Source organism: Temnothorax curvispinosus, unplaced genomic scaffold (genome assembly GCF_003070985.1).
Source record: "Temnothorax curvispinosus isolate PA1 unplaced genomic scaffold, ASM307098v1 QBEX01017870.1, whole genome shotgun sequence".
NCBI classification, from domain to species: domain Eukaryota; kingdom Metazoa; phylum Arthropoda; class Insecta; order Hymenoptera; family Formicidae; genus Temnothorax; species Temnothorax curvispinosus.
The window spans coordinates 1-18895 of record NW_020227650.1 but is presented as its reverse complement, the minus strand read 5'-3'; the positions used below and the strand labels follow the sequence as shown (position 1 = coordinate 18895).

The 18895-nt window shown below is 38.2% G+C and overlaps 5 protein-coding genes across 5 annotated transcripts; 4 read left to right on the top strand and 1 right to left on the bottom strand.

The window, feature by feature from the left end:
* Window positions 1-276: 276 nt before the first annotated feature.
* On the top strand, window positions 277-3837 carry LOC112467897 (meiosis-specific with OB domain-containing protein-like). The gene is made up of 8 exons (XM_025036789.1): window positions 277-493; window positions 850-981; window positions 1381-1649; window positions 1900-2122; window positions 2433-2549; window positions 2936-3098; window positions 3170-3377; window positions 3618-3837. The coding sequence occupies exons 1-8, from the start codon at window positions 373-375 to the stop codon at window positions 3801-3803; spliced, it is 1419 nt and encodes a 472-aa protein (XP_024892557.1). The 5' UTR covers window positions 277-372; the 3' UTR covers window positions 3804-3837.
* Window positions 3838-4341: 504 nt separating this feature from the next.
* Window positions 4342-8232, top strand: LOC112467896 (condensin complex subunit 2-like). Its single transcript, XM_025036788.1, has 2 exons — window positions 4342-4716; window positions 5419-8232. Exon 2 carries the CDS (start codon window positions 5504-5506, stop codon window positions 7565-7567), a length of 2064 nt encoding a protein of 687 aa, XP_024892556.1. The 5' UTR covers window positions 4342-4716; window positions 5419-5503; the 3' UTR covers window positions 7568-8232.
* Window positions 8233-8506: 274 nt separating this feature from the next.
* LOC112467892 (malate dehydrogenase-like) lies at window positions 8507-10688 on the top strand. Its single transcript, XM_025036785.1, has 3 exons — window positions 8507-8899; window positions 9149-9538; window positions 10314-10688. The coding sequence occupies exons 1-3, from the start codon at window positions 8507-8509 to the stop codon at window positions 10686-10688; spliced, it is 1158 nt and encodes a 385-aa protein (XP_024892553.1).
* A 1002-nt stretch (window positions 10689-11690) lies between these two features.
* LOC112467893 (alkaline ceramidase-like) lies at window positions 11691-15897 on the top strand. Its single transcript, XM_025036786.1, has 4 exons — window positions 11691-12090; window positions 13799-13955; window positions 14118-14355; window positions 14514-15897. The coding sequence occupies exons 1-4, from the start codon at window positions 11998-12000 to the stop codon at window positions 14833-14835; spliced, it is 810 nt and encodes a 269-aa protein (XP_024892554.1). The 5' UTR covers window positions 11691-11997; the 3' UTR covers window positions 14836-15897.
* Window positions 15898-16066: 169 nt separating this feature from the next.
* On the bottom strand, window positions 16067-17440 carry LOC112467895 (6-pyruvoyl tetrahydrobiopterin synthase-like). The gene is made up of 3 exons (XM_025036787.1): window positions 17269-17440; window positions 16661-16740; window positions 16067-16365 (listed from the first exon to the last, which is right to left on the bottom strand). Exons 1-3 carry the CDS (start codon window positions 17346-17348, stop codon window positions 16082-16084), a joined length of 444 nt encoding a protein of 147 aa, XP_024892555.1. The 5' UTR covers window positions 17349-17440; the 3' UTR covers window positions 16067-16081.
* Between the last annotated feature and the right edge of the window lie 1455 nt (window positions 17441-18895).

Genomic DNA, 18895 nt, shown 5'->3' with positions numbered 1-18895 from the left:
AATAAATCTCTGTTATATGGCCCAGATTCGGTTCTAAGAATATGTCTTACATGAAAAAGATAAACATAAAAGTAAGATTTGTATTCATTTGTATTTCTTTCGAAAAATGAACGTTTCCATTGGACGTAGACGTGCACTCCGAAGTTAGCGGAATTCGGTGCGGCGAGGTCCGACTGCAAAGTGCGATCGCGAGCTGTATGTAGTACGCACTGTACGGAGTACAGTTGGCAATTGACTTGCGCTTCAAGCTTCAAGCAGAGCGTGCTCGCGCGCAAATTACTCCGGCCTTCCTTCCTTCAGTTCCTTCTTCTATTCGGATCTACTTGACAAACTGACGACGGTATACGCGACGCGTTGATCGATCGGTCGGACATGTCGTTTCTATACAGGCAGGAGATAAAATCGCTGCAGGACGGCATGCCGAACACTTTCGTAATCGGCGTGATTATAAACAGCACGAACGTGAGAACGTTCGACGCCACTCAAGCCAGGTGTACGCATCTCCGTCGTATTCTTTTTCTCTTCTTTCCTATTGCACATTCTCGCATTTAGAACGAAGATACGGATAAAGAGATTTGGAAACGTATGGACTCTGATTCGCGGAAAATGTCCTTTTTTTACGGAAAAGCTTGCTGAATTACGCGTTGCGTCATTTCGTCGTTCACGAACGCGCGTTCGATTTTCCATTAAACGTCCGTCGCGTCGTTAAAATTCGAGAAATTAACGAATAACTCGGATAAATTGCTTTTATATTAAATTTTTGATTTTTTAACTTATTTCATACTAAATGAGAAAGAGAGAGAAGAAACTTTTGTTCCTCCGTTTTAATTATTTTGTCGATTGTTGCAGTTAGCAATGGCGAACGTAGCGTGTGGACATTTACTTTGCGCGACTCCGAGGAGGATTTTATTAACGTCACCGTGTGGGGTGGCACGGAATTCGTGAAGAAATTATCGACCACGTTTAACATCGGGTCCGTAGGTAAATATTTTAAAAATAAATCTCTCATAAATTACAAAGAGCCGCAACGTCATCATCGTGCACATTTGCAGTATATCATTTTGAAATTAATATTTTCTAATTAAATTAAGCGTCATTGATCGGGCCACTGTTAGGGAATCGATATTAATTTAATTATTTAGTAATTGTTATTTAAAAAATTATATCAAGATATGTATGCAATTTCCCTTTGTTTTAGATATTTAATATATATTCTCTATATAATTTCTATTTAATTCAAATTATTTCACCATGTATAAATATAAACGCAGTCAAATATAAATATAATATCACTTTTCGTGAATAGAAAAAGGATAATTAATTTATGTTTCAAGATTTATAGCGAAGTCTTGATAAAGGATTCGAGTGTCTGTTTCACAGTGGAGGTGATAAGTGCGAAAATCGTAAAACGCAATCCCAACGATAGGAACGAGCAATTCTCGCCGTCGACTTCCAGCCCTTTCACCCTAATTGTGAACGAGGGTACGGCCCTTGTACAGAATCACGACGCGCCGACTCGCAAAGGATACGAGGATCTACTAACGCGGCCCGTAAAAAGCGTGACCTCCGCGAAAAGCCTGAAAACGATTTTGGACAACATAGAGGCACTGTGCGATCGTTTTGTCGACCTTCTGGTGGTCGTTACGTTTGTAAGTTGCAACAAGTAAAGTGTCGAGTCCAATCAGACATCGCGTTTCTCGTGGGCTAATGGAAAAATAGACAATTTATTTAATCGTAAATTAGAAATTATTACAAATCTGCAACTATATTTCTATAAAGTTCCGAATTCTCTCAAGTGAGCTCAACACAAAAATCTTCAGCTGCTCCAACAATTAAAACTGTCACCTTTATGCTCGTGATTATAATAATCTGTAATTATATCGATTAAACGTACTGCAGATCGCTGACGCGCGTCATATAATGACACGGGACGGACGAGCTCTAACGTGTCGCAGTTTCGAGATCGCGGACGGATCGACGGACAATACGGTGTCGTTGATGCTGTGGGATAAGGACTGGATCGAGAGATCGGCCTTTTGGGAACCGAAGAAGACAATGCTGTTCCTGATTGACGCTCGCATTGCATTTGACGAATATAAAAAGAAAACGACGTTGAGTATCTGTATGTTGAAGATCTGATTTCGACTTTTAATATAATATTGATTAATCAAATTTCTCTTAAAAAAAATAAATAATAATCTGGTGAAGGGCCATGAAAATCTCCGAATAAGATTCACATATTTTCTTAATTATTTGATAGAGCACTATAATGTGTCTCGATGTTCATAAAAAATTAAGCAATAGAGAAATGGTGATATATACGTTTTTCAAATTCAATATTCGGATATTTTCCATATTGGGGAAGCGCACTAAATGAATAACGGAAAGACTTGTTACTATACTTTCGCAATATTCGTCTCTCTTGCACGCAGCAAGACGAACGTTGATCACGGAGTGTCTAAACGTACCGCAAGCCGTAGATATTATGACCGCAGTGCAACATTATGATCCTGATTCCGTATGTAGCGACCCGTTCGCCGTACCAAATCGTAAGAATAACAAATAAATGTTTTATGCCGAAATTAACATAAAGATAATTTTATAGCGCATATTTTAATGTGTCACTTTTGCGACATTTATTGCTGTGTCTGTTAATTATATCTTTCAATTATTTATTATCAATTATGATATTATCTACAGTATTATTGCTTAAAGAATGTTTTGAATAATAAACATAATAATGGCAAAAGGAAAAAATAGATACCTCTTTCTTTCTCTTCCTTTCTCTCTCTCTCTCTCTCTCTCTCTCTCTCTCTCTTTCTCTCTTTCCTATATTTTATACAGATAAAATTTTTAGCGCAATTATATTCTTTGTGCGTGTATAATTCAAATGTTGCCATTATCATTATTATTATATTAATTTTTGTGTTAACAGCGGACACCATCACGACCGTAATGACGGTACAGCAAATCACGGAGAAATTACAGAGGAAACCGACTACGGAGGGTGAGAGATTGCAATTCGCGACAATCGTAAGAGCGTCAGTAACGGAAATAAATTTGGATGGTCCACTCAAAGACGTGATATTTATAAAATGGTACCTTTTCTTTATTCACGTTATATTATTCAATTAAAGAATCACACGCTGTGTCATTCTTTTACTTCTAGCGCTCTGTGTAAGAAGACTGTCGCGGACGTGCAGGATTCTTGTATGAATTTAAATTGTCCGTCGGGCAATGGGACGCGAACGCCATTAAATACTGTAAAGTTTAACGTCAAAATTAATTTGAAGGACGACACCGGATATCTCATCGGATGTCGTTTAACCGGCGACATCGCGGAGCGAGTTTTAGGCTGCACAGCTGATGAATTTCAGGTACCTACTACTTTATTTAAATTTACTTAGAGGCTGAAAAACTATTTTCAATTGTACTAAAAAAAAATATATATATATATATATATATAAATCTCTAAAAAATTCTTTGTCGATAACGAAATAGCAAAATAATAGAAGTCAAGATTGAGACATGCAAAATACTTTTTCATATCTGTTAAATAATCTTAGTTTTAAAATTAATTTGATATGCAATATGCGAAAAGTATAATTATATTGCAGGCAATGACGGTAGAAAAGCGCGGCGAATTAAAGTGGCTGTATCTGTTAGAGAAATGCGAGGTTCGCCTGCACATTCTTGGACCAACGTCTGTCTTCCGACGCGCCTTGTATAACGTCTTATCTATTCAACCTGACAAAGAAACGGAGCAAGCTATCAAACACATTGCAACTACGCCCGAGTATTAAAAATTAATATCTCTGATTTGATACAAATTTAATATTTAATATAAATAATATTTAATACGACAATAATTTGTCCTAATAATAATTATTAGATATAATTAAGCTTTTTATTTTATGTCAAAAAATATAAAAATATAATATATTTCTATAAATACTTTTCTTTAACATACTTTTGTAACGTATATTTATTCATATATATATATAATACATAAATTAAATATGCAGATATTAAGAAAAAAAATAAAAAAAAAAATTATTTGCCGAAAATAAAAGATAACGGATTTTATTTAATTAAATTTAATTAACAGCAGGGAGTATATGTGTAAAATTTTATTTGCGCCGATTAAAATGATCACATATTAAAGTTATTATATCGGATGTCTTTTCAGCTCAGCTTATATTTAAAAAATTTATAACTTTTATTTTCCGTAATTGCTTTATTTTATTTGAAATTAATTACTGAAGTGCAGAAAGTGTAGGAAGGTGTAGCTAAGTAGCTGATGTAACGCCTTTAGGAACGCGCGATGAATCTAACCGCATCGGTAAACATTTGAATTTGTGACATCGTTCGCACGCGAAACGCAACGTATTTCGCCGTTACTTACTGCCGGCCGGGTGATCTGGGGATGATCCTCGTCGTCGTAGGCACGGTATTTCTCGTTCGATCGTCGACGTGCGGTGGACAGAGAGGCGGAACCGAGGTTGGCGCTTAGCATCCCAACGTAAACGTTGAGAGAGTGTCACGTACGAATTTTGTCAATTGTCACGAGACACATTTATCCGATGCCTTCTCATGACAAACGCACGTTGCAAGTTTTGCAGCAGACTTATGATGAACTGCAGCGTTATTACACTCTGTTGCGGCTGATCAGGGCCGATCTCGAGAGAATAGCGAAGAACTTCTCCGCGATAGACGGTGGGTACCGGCAAGTGTGATACTTTTGGATACACGCAATTGACTTAACCTGTGAATTGACAAACGACCTTCCTTTTTTTTCTTTTTTTGGAATGGGGAGTTTGTTGTAACTGGCATCCTTATTCCGTGATCTCTAGAAGCTCTAATAATACAGCGAATTCTTTAAAGAATTCTATAGTTTATCCTTGGTACTGATTAAATGATAAAGTGATTCCGTAAAGCTCTGAAAATAAAACCTCTCATTGTCAGATTAATAGAAACTATGTATTTAATGATTCCAGTTTGATCTTTAAAGGATAGCCTTTTCTAAAAACTGGTTATAGAATTATAGATATTTTTATTATAGATAAAATCTTGTTATATTAGTTGTTTTCCTAATGAATAAATTCATTAGCGTGATTTTGTAGGCTTCTGATAATGTTCTTCCATTGGATAAGATAAACTTACTAATTGCTTTAAAATCCCTGAAGAAAACATGGCAATAACTTGCGATCCTCAAAACATTTAGACTAAGTCGTTTATATTAACAATTTGTAATATAATTTACAATAAATTTTATTCCGTAACTACAATTTTAGTACAGAATGGCTATACAGAAATTAGGTGTGCATTATGATCACATAAGTAAACAATTTACTTCTCTTGTATTTATATTACTAAAAATGTATCATGTTAATTGAAACATATGCTTGCTCATTTCAGGAGCATAGGAGTTAATTCTAGGACAGACACATAGACCACTTAGCAGTATATAAACAAGAAGAAAGTAAAAAAAAATCTTTTAAAAATGGATTCTCGAAAGTCTTTGGTACATAAGAGGTTGGAAACTCTACAGAATTCGCCGACTTCTTCATCGCTGTTGCGAAGAAAGTCCATTCAAACCCCAGGCTTAAATGCCACCCTTTCGGAAAACGACGATGAGGCGGAACGTATCGCTCGTCGACGTGAGATGCTTATTACGTCGACAACGCCGCCTAGTACAAGCAGCAAAAGATTCTCCCTAGGCCTGGGATTCTTAGCGGATATTCCAGCGCCCCAGATGGCCGAGAGCATAAATCAATGCATAAAACTGAGCGCCGAGAACAAGATCAATGCCAAGAATGCATTTAGCTTGGAGATGATCGACTTTATGACGTATATGATAAAGAAGCAAGATGCCAATATGTCGAATCTGCAAGTGGCCAGCACATCCCTGGACGTGAGCACCAAGATCTACGGATATCGTGTGGACAGCGTGCACATGGAGATACTCAAAATGGTCGGTGGACTGGTGATAGACAATGCGGAGAAAAGCACGGAGGAGGAGGGAGAAGCTATGCTGGACGATGCGGGGGCAAATGTCGAGGTGCAGAAAAAAAAGAAGAAGAAAGCGAAGCAAAAGATCTTCAGCACCGTGGAAGCTCTGAGAGGCAACGTCGAGATCGCGAAGCCTATCTCGGCGATGATAGGCGAGACAGATCTGCAGACCAGCGACATGCTGTACCAAGCGACGCTGCCGAACCACGCAAATTCCGGCTTCTATCTACATCCGTACAACGACGTGCTCGTCGACGTCATAGAGGATACGCCCGAGTCGCGAGGTAACGCGAATGCGAAGTACGCCATACCGGCGATCGAGGACTTCTTGGATTTAGAGATATGCGCGTCGTATTCGAACTTCGAGTTTCTCAATTGGTCCGTGAATAACGAGCCGGAAGAGATGTCCGAAGAAGAAGCCGAGCCTGATGAGAATGACAACGGATTCCAATTCGATTTGGACGCGAGCGTGGAACACGACGATGAGCCGGCGCCCGAGCCTATGAATTATTTCGACATCGAACACGACGACGACAACCACGAGAACAACGTTCAGGCATGTTATCGGAAGACAGCGGATCGTACAGACGTGAATGTCGTGGACGTACCCAACGTCCGGATGTCCGAGTACTCCTTCGTTCAACCTAACATGAAGTTGCACTGGGCCGGCCCGTCTCATTGGAAGTTTTGGAATTTCGGTAGATCTTTCACTGCCACCGAGGGTGGCTCCAAGGTGGTAGCGGCTTGCATGCAGGCTAAACTGCGAAAGAGAAAACAGTTCGAGATGCTGTACGACGAGGCACGCGATACCATAGACGCAAAGTTTGCCTCGAGCCAGTCCATTAGGTTGCACGCCAAGACCGCAAAAGCAGAATGGAGCGCCGAGAGCTTGTCGCTACCGGAAGATGTGCATTACGACATCGCACAAACGAGAAAGCTCTACCTGTACCCGAAAGTATTTATAAAGCCGGCGAGCAGCGGGGATAAAGAGAACGGGGATGCGGCGACCGCTGCGGACGTGTTCGACGGCGAGAGATACGATTATAACAATCCAAACGACACGCAGGAGTACTGTCCCAATGTTGAACACGATGACGACTATGATGATTACGGAAGTAGGGATGGCAATGACGATTGCAACTTTAGCGATACAGCCGCCGTGTTGGGCAGCCAGGGTCTCATCGGCGACAATCTGGTCGCCGCGCCAAAGCTGGTTAATAAGATACCTATCGCGTATTGCTTGAAGGCGAAGAAAATCGACATGCGACAATTGAAGAAATCCATATGGAGTTGCCTGAGGTCAACGACTGACAACGCAATGGCGGCGAATGCGCAGGAGACGGTGGACGAGGCCGATACGATGAAGGAGAGCAAGCAATTCAGCGACATATACAAGGCGCTGCCGAAATTGCTGACGAAAAGCAACGCCGAGGCATTGAGTGTGCCGATCTCCTTTATATCCATGCTACATCTGGCGAACGAGAAAGGATTGAAGGTTCGTTCGGTACCCGACATGTCTGACCTTATCATCGAGCCTGGGGAATCGTTAACGTGAGAAGACTTCGTCTGTGTATGTACATATTCAAGCAGACATATGGCAACCCCGTTGTTCGGAGTGTAATATTTGTCTGTGGGAGATTGTACATTAAACGTTTTATGTGTAAAACATATTGATATTTTTCTAAAAAGTAGACGTAATAAAAAATTGCGTTGCAAATTTATTTACTTTCGTTAGGATATATTTATACGACATATAATTTCAATAAGGAGTATTTGAATCGAAGATAGGAAGAATATTTACGTTGTAATTGTTGCGGGTGTCGACAAACGAAAGGACAACGAGTTAACGATCTTTTGCGAAAACTCGGCGGCAGCGATCGTATCGGAAATTAAATAAATCTAATTCGGTGTCAATAGATTACGATAAATGTACAAACGTTTACCGTATATGCCGTATACTTATCCGCTTGAAATCTTATCTCACGAAGACGTTTCGCTGTCCGACTTTCGCGTTGTCCTCATCGACGGTCGATTTGCTAGATTCAAATTACCTGGAATTTTTATATAAAATAATTATAAATGAATAGACTATTGGAAGTTGTTGCAAGAATGTTTACGATATTTTTTTAAATAAGATGATAATATTTAGCGTGATATATCATACGATGTAATACGTGTATATACACGTGTATATTTTTTCATACAAAGAATAAAGTATCTTTTTCTATTAATTCGAAAAACGGGTTTGTCACCCTCATTATACTTGATCTAAGTTACAGAAGTATCAATTTGTTTAGTCTCTTTTATGTACAAAGCTTCACATGCGTTTCACACATATCGCAGATCACTTGTTTGACCACGCATTAAATCCATCATGAGTTGCACGCGACCATGACAATATTCTCATTTTGATCCATTCTGCAAAATTGTGAAAAAAAATGTTATAAATCGTCCTCTTTTTTCCATATCCGAGAAACGTTAAAATTACTTAGTCATGACCGTGCTGTCGAGATTGTTCCTCGATTTGTCGCGGCGATACGGACGTTGTTCCGTCTTCGCGCGTCGCGGATCTTCGAAAGTTCCTCCGATCGACGAGCGGAAGGTCCAGAGAGTCGAGAAGAGCGCGAAAGGATCGACGAGACGGGAGAAGGATGAGAATACGCAAAGGGGCGATGAGGCTAGCGATGTAAGGGTGTGCATCATCGGCGGGGGAGTGACGCCTCTCTACACCGCGATTCTCTTGAAGCAATATCGGATTATCAAGAGCATACGCCTGGTGGACATGAGGGACTCCACGTCGGAGGCTTTGACGGACGCGTCGCACCTGGAGACCAGTCCTCGTATAGATTACTTCCGGAAAAAAGATATAAAGCGGGCCCTGAGGGAAGTAAGAGCCGAAAGGAAATACCGATTGCACAGAAAATTTTCTTTATAGATCCGTTGAAATAAAGTAGCGTGAAAGGAGAGAAATATCGGACCTAATTTAGCAATCCAGAAGAAATTTTATTTTAATTTTTTTTAATAATCTAGGAGCTTAATAATCTATAGAAAATTTAAATTAATTATATATAACATTATATATGATATAAAATATAAAAATATTGCTATAAATATACTGAAAAAAAAAAATGTTTAGGCGAACATCGTCGCGCTCATGGACGAGACGGACGTCGGCGCGGCGGGCAACGCGGCGACCCGGGAGCAATTCAAATCGACGGCCGACTACGTGCGTCAGACGACAGATCGGATACTGCGCTTCTGCCCGGACGCCGTCGTGGCCGTGTTCGCGCGTCCCGTCACCGCCACGCTCGCCATGGTCTCGGAGATCTTCCGGTCCTCGGGCTGGTGGAATCCCGACCGGATCGTCGGCTCGACCGCGATGTATGGCGGACGGATCGAGGAGGTGACGGCGGCCATCCTCAACCTGGAGCGCGCGAGCCTCTCGGTGCCGCTGGCCGGCGGCGCCGACGCGCGAACCGTCGTGCCGTTATTGTCGCGCACCGTTCCGTTCAACCAATTCACGAAAGTACGAACGAGAATTGTAATCGTGGAATTTTAATTTTTAATCTCAGTCCGGTAGAGTTTTTCAAGTACAAATTCAAACGCTGTCTGCCACTTTCAGGCTGATTACGACGCGCTTTTCAAAAAGCGTTCAAATTCATTTAACATCTGCGGAATTTATTAATGCAAAAATTAATTTTATTCAATAGTATGCACAAATTTGTATGTACAAATGTTGTTATTACTGTAATAATATTTAATTCTTTGAAAAAAGACTGAAAAGTTTCTTCCTAAAGAAAGAAAAAACGAGCTTTTTAAAACACAGGATGGTAATCTTGTCTCATTTCGCGTGAAATTTTCTTTTCTGTTTTATGTGACAAATAGAAGAAAACCCGTTGCATCAATCTAAATAAAATAGCCATGTGTTTATCTGTAGAAAAAAAAATTAAAATTCTACTATATATACGTCTTTCGAGTTCTTTTAAAAACTAAAATTATATAAATTACTTTAAGGAAATCGAGTCATCTTTTTATAGCTCAGATATTAAACGCACAAAGGTCAAATTAACGCATTTTTACTACAAAGAAATATCTCTTTGCAGAAAAGATACGAACGCGTTAATTTGACCTCTTTTCTCAATGTAATTAATTTATATAAAAATATATTTTCATTCATTAATTCAGTTAACGATGTTTATACAGCTGCTATTGTATAATATCACTTAGGTCACTTAGATGATAATTAAGTTTATACAATTCGCGCGTCTCTCTGTATAACAATTAATACCATTAATTATCAGGTGCAACGCAAGACTCTGCTGCAATCGTTTCGGGCCGTTGACGAGGAGGCAGGGACAGGGCTTCCCGGCGAGGGCCCATCGTTATCGTCTGGAACGGCCGCTGCGAAACTGCTGATCGACCTCGCCGCCGGTCTAACTGGACATGATCACGTCGTCACCTGCGCCTACGTGCGATCAGACGTCCTACCGCTCTGCCGATTTTTCACCAGCGAGTTGGAACTAGGCCCGGGAGGCGTCAAGCGAAATTTGGGCCTGCCAAAGATCTCGGCTGGGGAAGTACTCCTGATTGAGCAAGCGATACCCCTGATCAACGAGCACGTTGACATGGCGATAGCGGCGGTCCGGACGGAGAAGACGCGCGCGCGAACGCGGTGAACGACTCCCGATTATCTCCTCCAATTTCGAGAAATCTATTTCGGTACAATTAATGAGAACTGCGCGAATATCTTGGACCATGTTGAAATGTGTTTTGCAAATTTGTTGCGATGTATATTTAATTATACCTCCGCGATACGTTTCGTCCCATGTAAAGTAAGACCTCGTTTTGTCAGGATCTATAAATAAATATCGCGCGAACGAGAAAAAATCATAGAATTAAGATCATAAAAAAGCGAAGATGCGTTTGAGTTTTACGTCGCCAATTAGGGAAAGGGTGGGCGATTAAAACTGATCTTTTTAACCCGGAAATAGGTACCTACCTGGGATGATTTTTACACCCCAATATCTAAGGAATGAAACGTCACAGTAATTTTAATGTGTTTCTTTCGTTTTTTATATTTTAATAATATTTTCTCTTTATATCTTAATATTTTGTTTCTTACTTTTTTTAGAAAATGTCGAGTAAAACTATATATTGTCTTCAAATATTAATAGATTATAAAACAATCAAAAATATGCAATATGTAATTATAATAACACTGACTTTTTTAATCACAGGGTGTATCAGGGTGTAAAAAATCACCCTAGGTGATCAGTTATGCAATTAAAAAATCAGTCCGTTTTCCGGTTAAGAATTACAGAACAGATTTTACCAGGTGTTTGCGATCATCTTCGCGAGTTTTGCGAGTTCTGAAACTTAATTATCTCGCGGGGGGGAAAGTGACTTTGCGTGTATTCATTGTATTTGCGCACGTGCGACACAGCTCGCTCGCGCATGCAAGCGTGTTGTTTTGACACGGTGTTGATCAAACACTAGCAATCGCGGATGTCGGATGATTTGGCCATGTATCAATACCAGTATCAATGTATGTAGTTAGTAGTATCGCTTATCAGTCGGACGCGTCTGGCCGTTTCGTTGATGTCGTGGGGCTCGTTGCTGGTTGCCGTGCGCGCGCGCGCGCGCACTTGTCATCCACCCTTCTCCGCGGTGTCGAGTGCGTCGAGACAGCGCGGGGTATTATAGCTGGCGAGCGTGGATCGAGCGGAGTCAGTGAGTCACCAGTCGTTCGTGAGGTACCGTTAAACTGGGAATGAGACGCGCATTGACGCGCATTTCTCTCGTCCCCTTCACGCAGGCGGAACTGCGATATTTGCGCGCACGAGCCGCACAGGAGTGTCCATTGTTCGAGCACGAGGCGTGCGATGATTCCTTGAGGCACCAGGGTCTGAGTTTTTTTTCCCCTTGTAACGCGATTCGTACGTCGAGCCGAGTATATAGCTTGAACTATTCCGAAGGGACGCAATCATGTGGAAACCCTTCGAGGCTGGCAGCTCGCCCGTGGACTGGTGCGAGCGCAACTACAACATCTCGCCCAGCATCGCCGAATTTATGAACACGGTTCGTATTGCGCGTTTGTCGTACATCTCTCTGTCTCTCTCTCTCTCTCTCCTTCGTGTTTCTCCGGTCAATTTGGAAATTGGTTCTACCTGGATCTGGATAAGGAGGCCCAGGTATCAGTGGTTCTGGAGTCATTGACAATTGCGATTCAGAATTGTAATGGAGAATTTACTCCAGAAACGTGAGAGGGACTTTTCCAGGAACTTGAGGAACGAGAGGACAACAAAAACTTTTCGTTTAATACTTTCTAAATTAGTCGCAAAAATATTCACCGTTGAGATTCGTACTAATCCAAGTGGTAATTGGTTTTCAGCTTTTTTCTTTCTGAACAGGTAGTTTTCTTGCACAAAGCAGATTCCACTTTTTATCAAAAAGTGTATAGGTCAAAGTTTCACTGAAATGCAAAATGTACCTGTGATAAATGGTTTTGAATTTCTTTTGCACTAGGCAGACAGATTTTTTGCTGCAATAGATAGTTTCCTGCACAGGCAGGTTCAACATTTATATTTATAAAATGTCAGATAATTTATAGGTGAAAGGTTGTTTGGTATGAGGCAGATTCTACATTTGTCAACAAATTTATAAAATCAAAGTCACCACAGAAATGGAGAGTAACCTTGTGATAACCGGTTTTCAGTCTTTTTTGCATGAGGTAAACAATTATTTGTTTTACTGTGACAGATAGTACAGATATTCTACATTCATAAAATGTCAAACAGTTCATGGGTGAAAGTTCCATAGATCCCGAGATAATGCTTGTGATTGGATAAGAAAATTATATGTTATTCTATACGAGCAAAATAAAGGATAAGTAGCTACGTTATGCGCACGGCTTATTCTCAATTTGAAATCTATTTTTCCTGAGCAATGACACCTGGATATCAATGATTATTGAGTCACGTGAATTAAGATGCGATTAAATTATAATTAAACGAGGACTTTTTTTTTTAGAGAGTGAAACGTACAAGCGGACAACAAATTCTCAATGTCCGGTAATTTCTAAACTGGTCACAAAGGTATTTAATGTTGAGAGTTGCACCAAGACGAGATTTCCAGTTTTTTGTTGAGACAGGTAGACTTTTTGCTCGAAGCAGATTCTAAATATGAACGTGAAGTTCATCGGTCAAAGTTCCGTAGATCCGAGACAAAGTTCGTGTGTTTTGTGATTGCGAATAAGAAAATAGTACTACGCATAAACGAGACAAAGGATACGCACACTAAAAAGATAACGAGATAAAAATATGTTTATACACAAAGGCGAGAAAGAGAGAAAGAGAGAGAGGGGGGGAGGGAGGGAGGGTACCTATATAATTGATTTGTATCTTGATTTTCATAAACATCGTTTCTTATCTCTGATAAGTCTCTGGTACGACGAGATTTTATCTTCTCTTATTCATCCAGGAATTAAACTACTAGTATATACGCAAATTGAAAACCATGTCATCTGGAACTAAATCTCGCATTTTAGAACGATGGAATGTGATTATTACATTTTCTACCAAATGTAGTTTTTTACGTACAAATGTACAAGAATATTTTTTTGCACAGAATTATATCAATGTTAAATCACGATTGATTGCATTGTATAAATAAACAAAGATGTAGACAGATGAATATAGAAAAAAATGTATAGAAAGATAAATACAACAGAGGTATAGAAAGAGAGCAGTATTTCATTGTTAACTTATCTACCGTTCTTATTTTTTAGTTGAGCAATGTGGTCTTCGTGTTGCTTCCACCCGTGCTCATGCACCTATTTAGAGATTATGCACGTTTTGTGAATCCAGGAATTCATGTATTCTGGTTCTTACTGATGGTAGTTGGGCTTACTAGCGCATACTTTCACGCTACTTTGTCCTTGATAGGTGAGAATTCCAAATATATATATATATATATCCCTTAATAATTTAAGAATAACGTGTCACGACAAAAAAAAATGGCATTTAAAACTATTTGTCGAGATACATTTGCTTAATCGGTGAAATGGATAGTTGCGTAATAGCTAATGTTGTGCATATATGCGATAGGTCAACTATTAGATGAATTGTCTATTTTGTGGGTGTATATGGCAGGCTTCTGTATATTCTTTCCCAGAAGATATTTCCCCAATGTCGTACATAACGACAGAAAGCTCTTCTCTATATGCGCAACGTTGCCCACTCTAATCGCTACCGGCTTGATCCTGATACATCCGGCCGTAAATGCTTTCGCATTGATGAGCCTGGGCATACCGGCGTTCGGATTCTTGATCATGGAACTGAAGAGGTAAATTTCTTCGTACAGGCATTCGATTTAGAAATTATACAGAAAGAGAAACTCCGATAATGATTAATGTAACGGAGATGTAGGGATATTATATGTATCTCGATGTAGCAGTCGTAACACGGAGTACACGTTGTAACGGTGTCTTAAAAAATTTGAAGGACTACCTCGATAAGAGTATACAGACTAGGATTGCGATGCGGCGCTGTATGGATACTGGCGGTATTCTGTTGGCTGAACGATCGTCTGTTCTGCGATACCTGGCTGAATCTGAACTTCCCGTATCTCCACGCGCTGTGGCATCTGTTCATCTTTATCGCGAGTTATACCGCAGGGGTGCTTTTTGCGTATTTCGCCGTGCAGGATGAGAAGCCGCACCAATCGCCGGTGCTCAGGTATTGGCCCAGAGACGACTTCGAACTCGGTATACCGTACGTGACTATTCGTAGTTACATTAATACGGATTACAATATGAATATATAGCTCTCGTAAGAGCTCCGAGATCGTTAACATCGTAACGTATTATTTATTACGGTGAAGTATATCTAACATTTGAATTTTATGCAATATTCATGCGTTTAAATGCGCAGATGATGTGTGGTGTTCCGTGATTTATAAAGATATAAATTTTATCATATTTGACGTCGTATTTTGTTTTAAAGAATCGATTATAAAGTCATTAACAAGAATTGAATTTTATATCGTGTAAGAAAATAAAAAAATATACAAGAAATTTCTACACAAGTGCATTGAATACTTAATTCAGTGATAATTTCACAAATCACTAAATGAGCGCGTATGTAATACTTGACTTGAGACATTCTAAATTTACTGCTACTCTAAAGATGCTTTTTATTTATTTAACATACGAGATTATTGAAAATATCAATGATTAAGTAAATTACATGTCCCATAGTAGCCTAATATTTCTACCTGACAATTAGCATTTCCTCTAGTGATATTAGTTAGTAAAATGTTTTTCATCTAAAAGTCTGGAACAGATCTTTCCAAGAGAGTATACAACTTTACAACGGACATTTTCGTTTCATTGTTACAAATGATGTAATAAGTTCTGTACATAATTGAAAGCAGCGTACATAAAGAAACGAAGTGATTCCCCATACGAGTAGGGATTACAAAATCGCAGATATTTATGATCATATATGTACATTAGCGAATTAGAAATTATTTATGGAATAATTGTGATATGCACTCTTGTTAACTTTTTTACAAAGGACTATTTTATAAATGTGCTTTAATACAAATCGTATCAATCGTTATTAAGAATATCATACGCATGCGTGTGTATTTTATATTTTAAGTACCGGATAAAGCATGAAGATATAGCATAAGTATACTTAATAATGTCCTATTAGTTAATTAGAATAGAATCTCAAGATTCTAACAACTGTCTTAGATGTGAGACTATATATATATATATGTGCAATAAGGAAAAAAAAATGTTACGGGTGAAGCATTTATTTTTTGCCATATTGTAGACTGTAACTACAACTCTGGTTTAATAAAACTATGGCAAAACTGGAATGTGTGTTGAATTTTCTATATTACTTATATATAAGCGTGTAATTTACATATTATTTTCGATCGTTTTAATGTAATTAATATACAATCGTATAATTGTATTATATAAATGTAATAAAAAATACCAAACAAATATCAAAAATAAACAAATCTGTACAATTAAATGATCTGATTAAGGAAATGTAGTTTAATCGTATTCCCCTCTAAAACACATGACATTCTTATCAGTTTCATGGACCTTAACTTCATACAGCAATTCGGGGTTCGACATGTGCGTCTTTAGCTCATCGAATATATAAACAGCGACGTTCTCGGTCGTTGAGACAGTGTCTCTGAAATAATCTACTTGCTTGTCTATATTTTTATGATCCATCTGATCCATCAGCACCTTTTGCATACAGTCTTTCAGGTCCTCCAAGTTCATAACCATCCCTGTGGATGAATCCACGGGTCCACGGACGGTTACTTCCACTGAAAGTGAATTAATCCTAGCTCGATTTTGTCTAATCATCAAAAAAATTTAATATTAAAAATTTTAAAGTTGAAGATAATTAAAAACAATGGCGTTCAATCTTTCAGTAAGAACATCAATCTTTTCCTTACAATTTCTTTCAAATTTATGTGTTAAACAATTCTAAATTAGACAGCATTTTGAGCTTTCGCTAGGAAAAGAGAAGAATACATTCAACAAAAAACATCACTCTATTTTTTTCAGACACTTTGTGCGTACTAGTATGTAAGATAATTAGATAACGATGCAAATTACCGGTATAATTGTGACCATGGCCATGCTTGTTGTTGCATTTTCCGAACACACGTTTATTCTCTTCATCACTTAGGGACAGGCTAAAATTAAAATTCTTTAGATCGATGCTTTGAATCATCTTCCACGAATTCTTCGATCAATTCAGAGAATCAATTTTTTTCCCTCAGAAACAACTTAATATATCTTTACATAATACACGTATATATTACATAAACATTTATTATATACTTTTATATATTTTTTTCTATATAAAATCAATGTTTAACTCTTAATAATAGATGTGAAGGACATAAATCAAAATCTCTCTCATTCTTTACAAAAATTAACTAGAATGTAAAGTTGTTGAAGTTCGAGAATCGATTAACTCTTAATTAGAGAGTTTCTAAGCGACTGAAAGCAAAGAATTTTTTTCGAGAATGACACTCTCTGAGAAGCAGCTTTGTTAAAGTCTTCAAGCGAATAGCTACTTGATTTTAAGATTTGTAATTAGAACATTGCAAGGTATCTGAGAAATCGAATGTTCGCAAATGACGTGCTCCGTCGAGCATTCTCTCTCCTCGAGGATGACTCTTTGTACTGATCGTGAGATCACCGGTTTGGATTCGTACCTGTTCAGGCGATGGCAACAGGATATCTGCGCCTTCCGCGTCAAGTAAGCGATCGGCCTTCTGTTGCCAAATGGATCCATTCTCAACGGGAATACGCGAACATGGAGCTCGGGGATATGTCGGAGGCGATGAAACAAAGACGTGCCTCCCGGATGCGCGGTGGATTAATCAAGGCTCGCCGCAACAGCTGGAAATCGACGTGGTTGGATATTAGAGTAGTCAGAAATCTCTGTGGATAATCACCCATAATTATCCAATAAAAACCACAGTATAATGATAAATTAAAAATCTATTTCAGATAGCCAAACTTCCGTGAAAAATAGATTTTACGCAACGTCTGCTGCAAATTTTGTCGGCAGAATGCCAGTGAAAATATAAAACCTGCTCGGCAGAATATGATAGCAGATTGACTGCGTAAACCAAGCAGAATTTATCACTTTATATTTAAATATCATGTATATATATGTATTTTTTATATATGTATATATAACATACAAAATGGTTTTTTCAGTTGTTCACAAAGAATTACACATATACATATACATATACATATGTGTGTGTAATTCTTGTAAACTAAAAATTAAAAAACCATTTATATATTATATATATTTCTAATTATATAATTTAATTAAAGGAAATTAAAATACACTGAGTATTTATATATCATATATAACTTTTGAAAAATTAAAAGAAAATTTTTTACAAAATCACAGAATGCTAAAAATGACTAATTATGTCGACATTAAGCGTCAAATGTTAAATGTAAAACACGTAATATTAAATCATTTTAACAAACAACCAAAGTTTTCATAATACTGATATCATATCGACATTATTTACAATATCGAGAAGCGAAACCGCGATGAAAAAGTGTTATTTACGTCGCTTTTTCGTCTTGATTATTATCGGTCGAAAGATATTTACAAATAGTTGTTTGAACGTTGACTCAACGTTCCATTTCGAAAGCAAATATCTTTCTTCCGCGAGCACGTGGAGTCGTCTTCTTCGTCTATTTTTATCACAATCGCTGCGCAAATCGATCGTAAAAACACGCATATCTTTTTAATTAATCGTCCTAGTAGATTTTCCGATTGAAAACATGGACAGTGATATTATAGAAAAATATTACACCAATCTAGATTACGTCAAACCAAGGAGTAACAAATCTGTGAGTATTCAGATCCACGTACGAAAACAGATTGTCAAATTGATTGCGAAATTTACCATTAAAAATAGAGAATCTAATCTAAGGTTTTGGCATTTAAAACGATCCGATCATGTTCGTTGAAATGAGTAATGCTGTTCCTTTACATCCATTTTCAGGAAACGTCAATATCCGCTTTAACCAGAAATGTGAAACTGGAGGGTGACAATTTTTTGGATAGGTAAAAATACTAAACGAACATTTAAGTCTTAATGCGAACGACGCGACGAAAGTCACAGCTAAAATCGCATTTATCTTTGCTTCTGTTATTTTTAATATTTGCTTTTTATATTCGTAGATCCCTAGACACGATTAACTATATGAAGAATAACATCGATCTTTTCCAATCTGTCTGTAATCACAGAGATGTACCTCGATATATTATACACTTTTTATATGCTTATCCTACAATGGTTAAGTCTC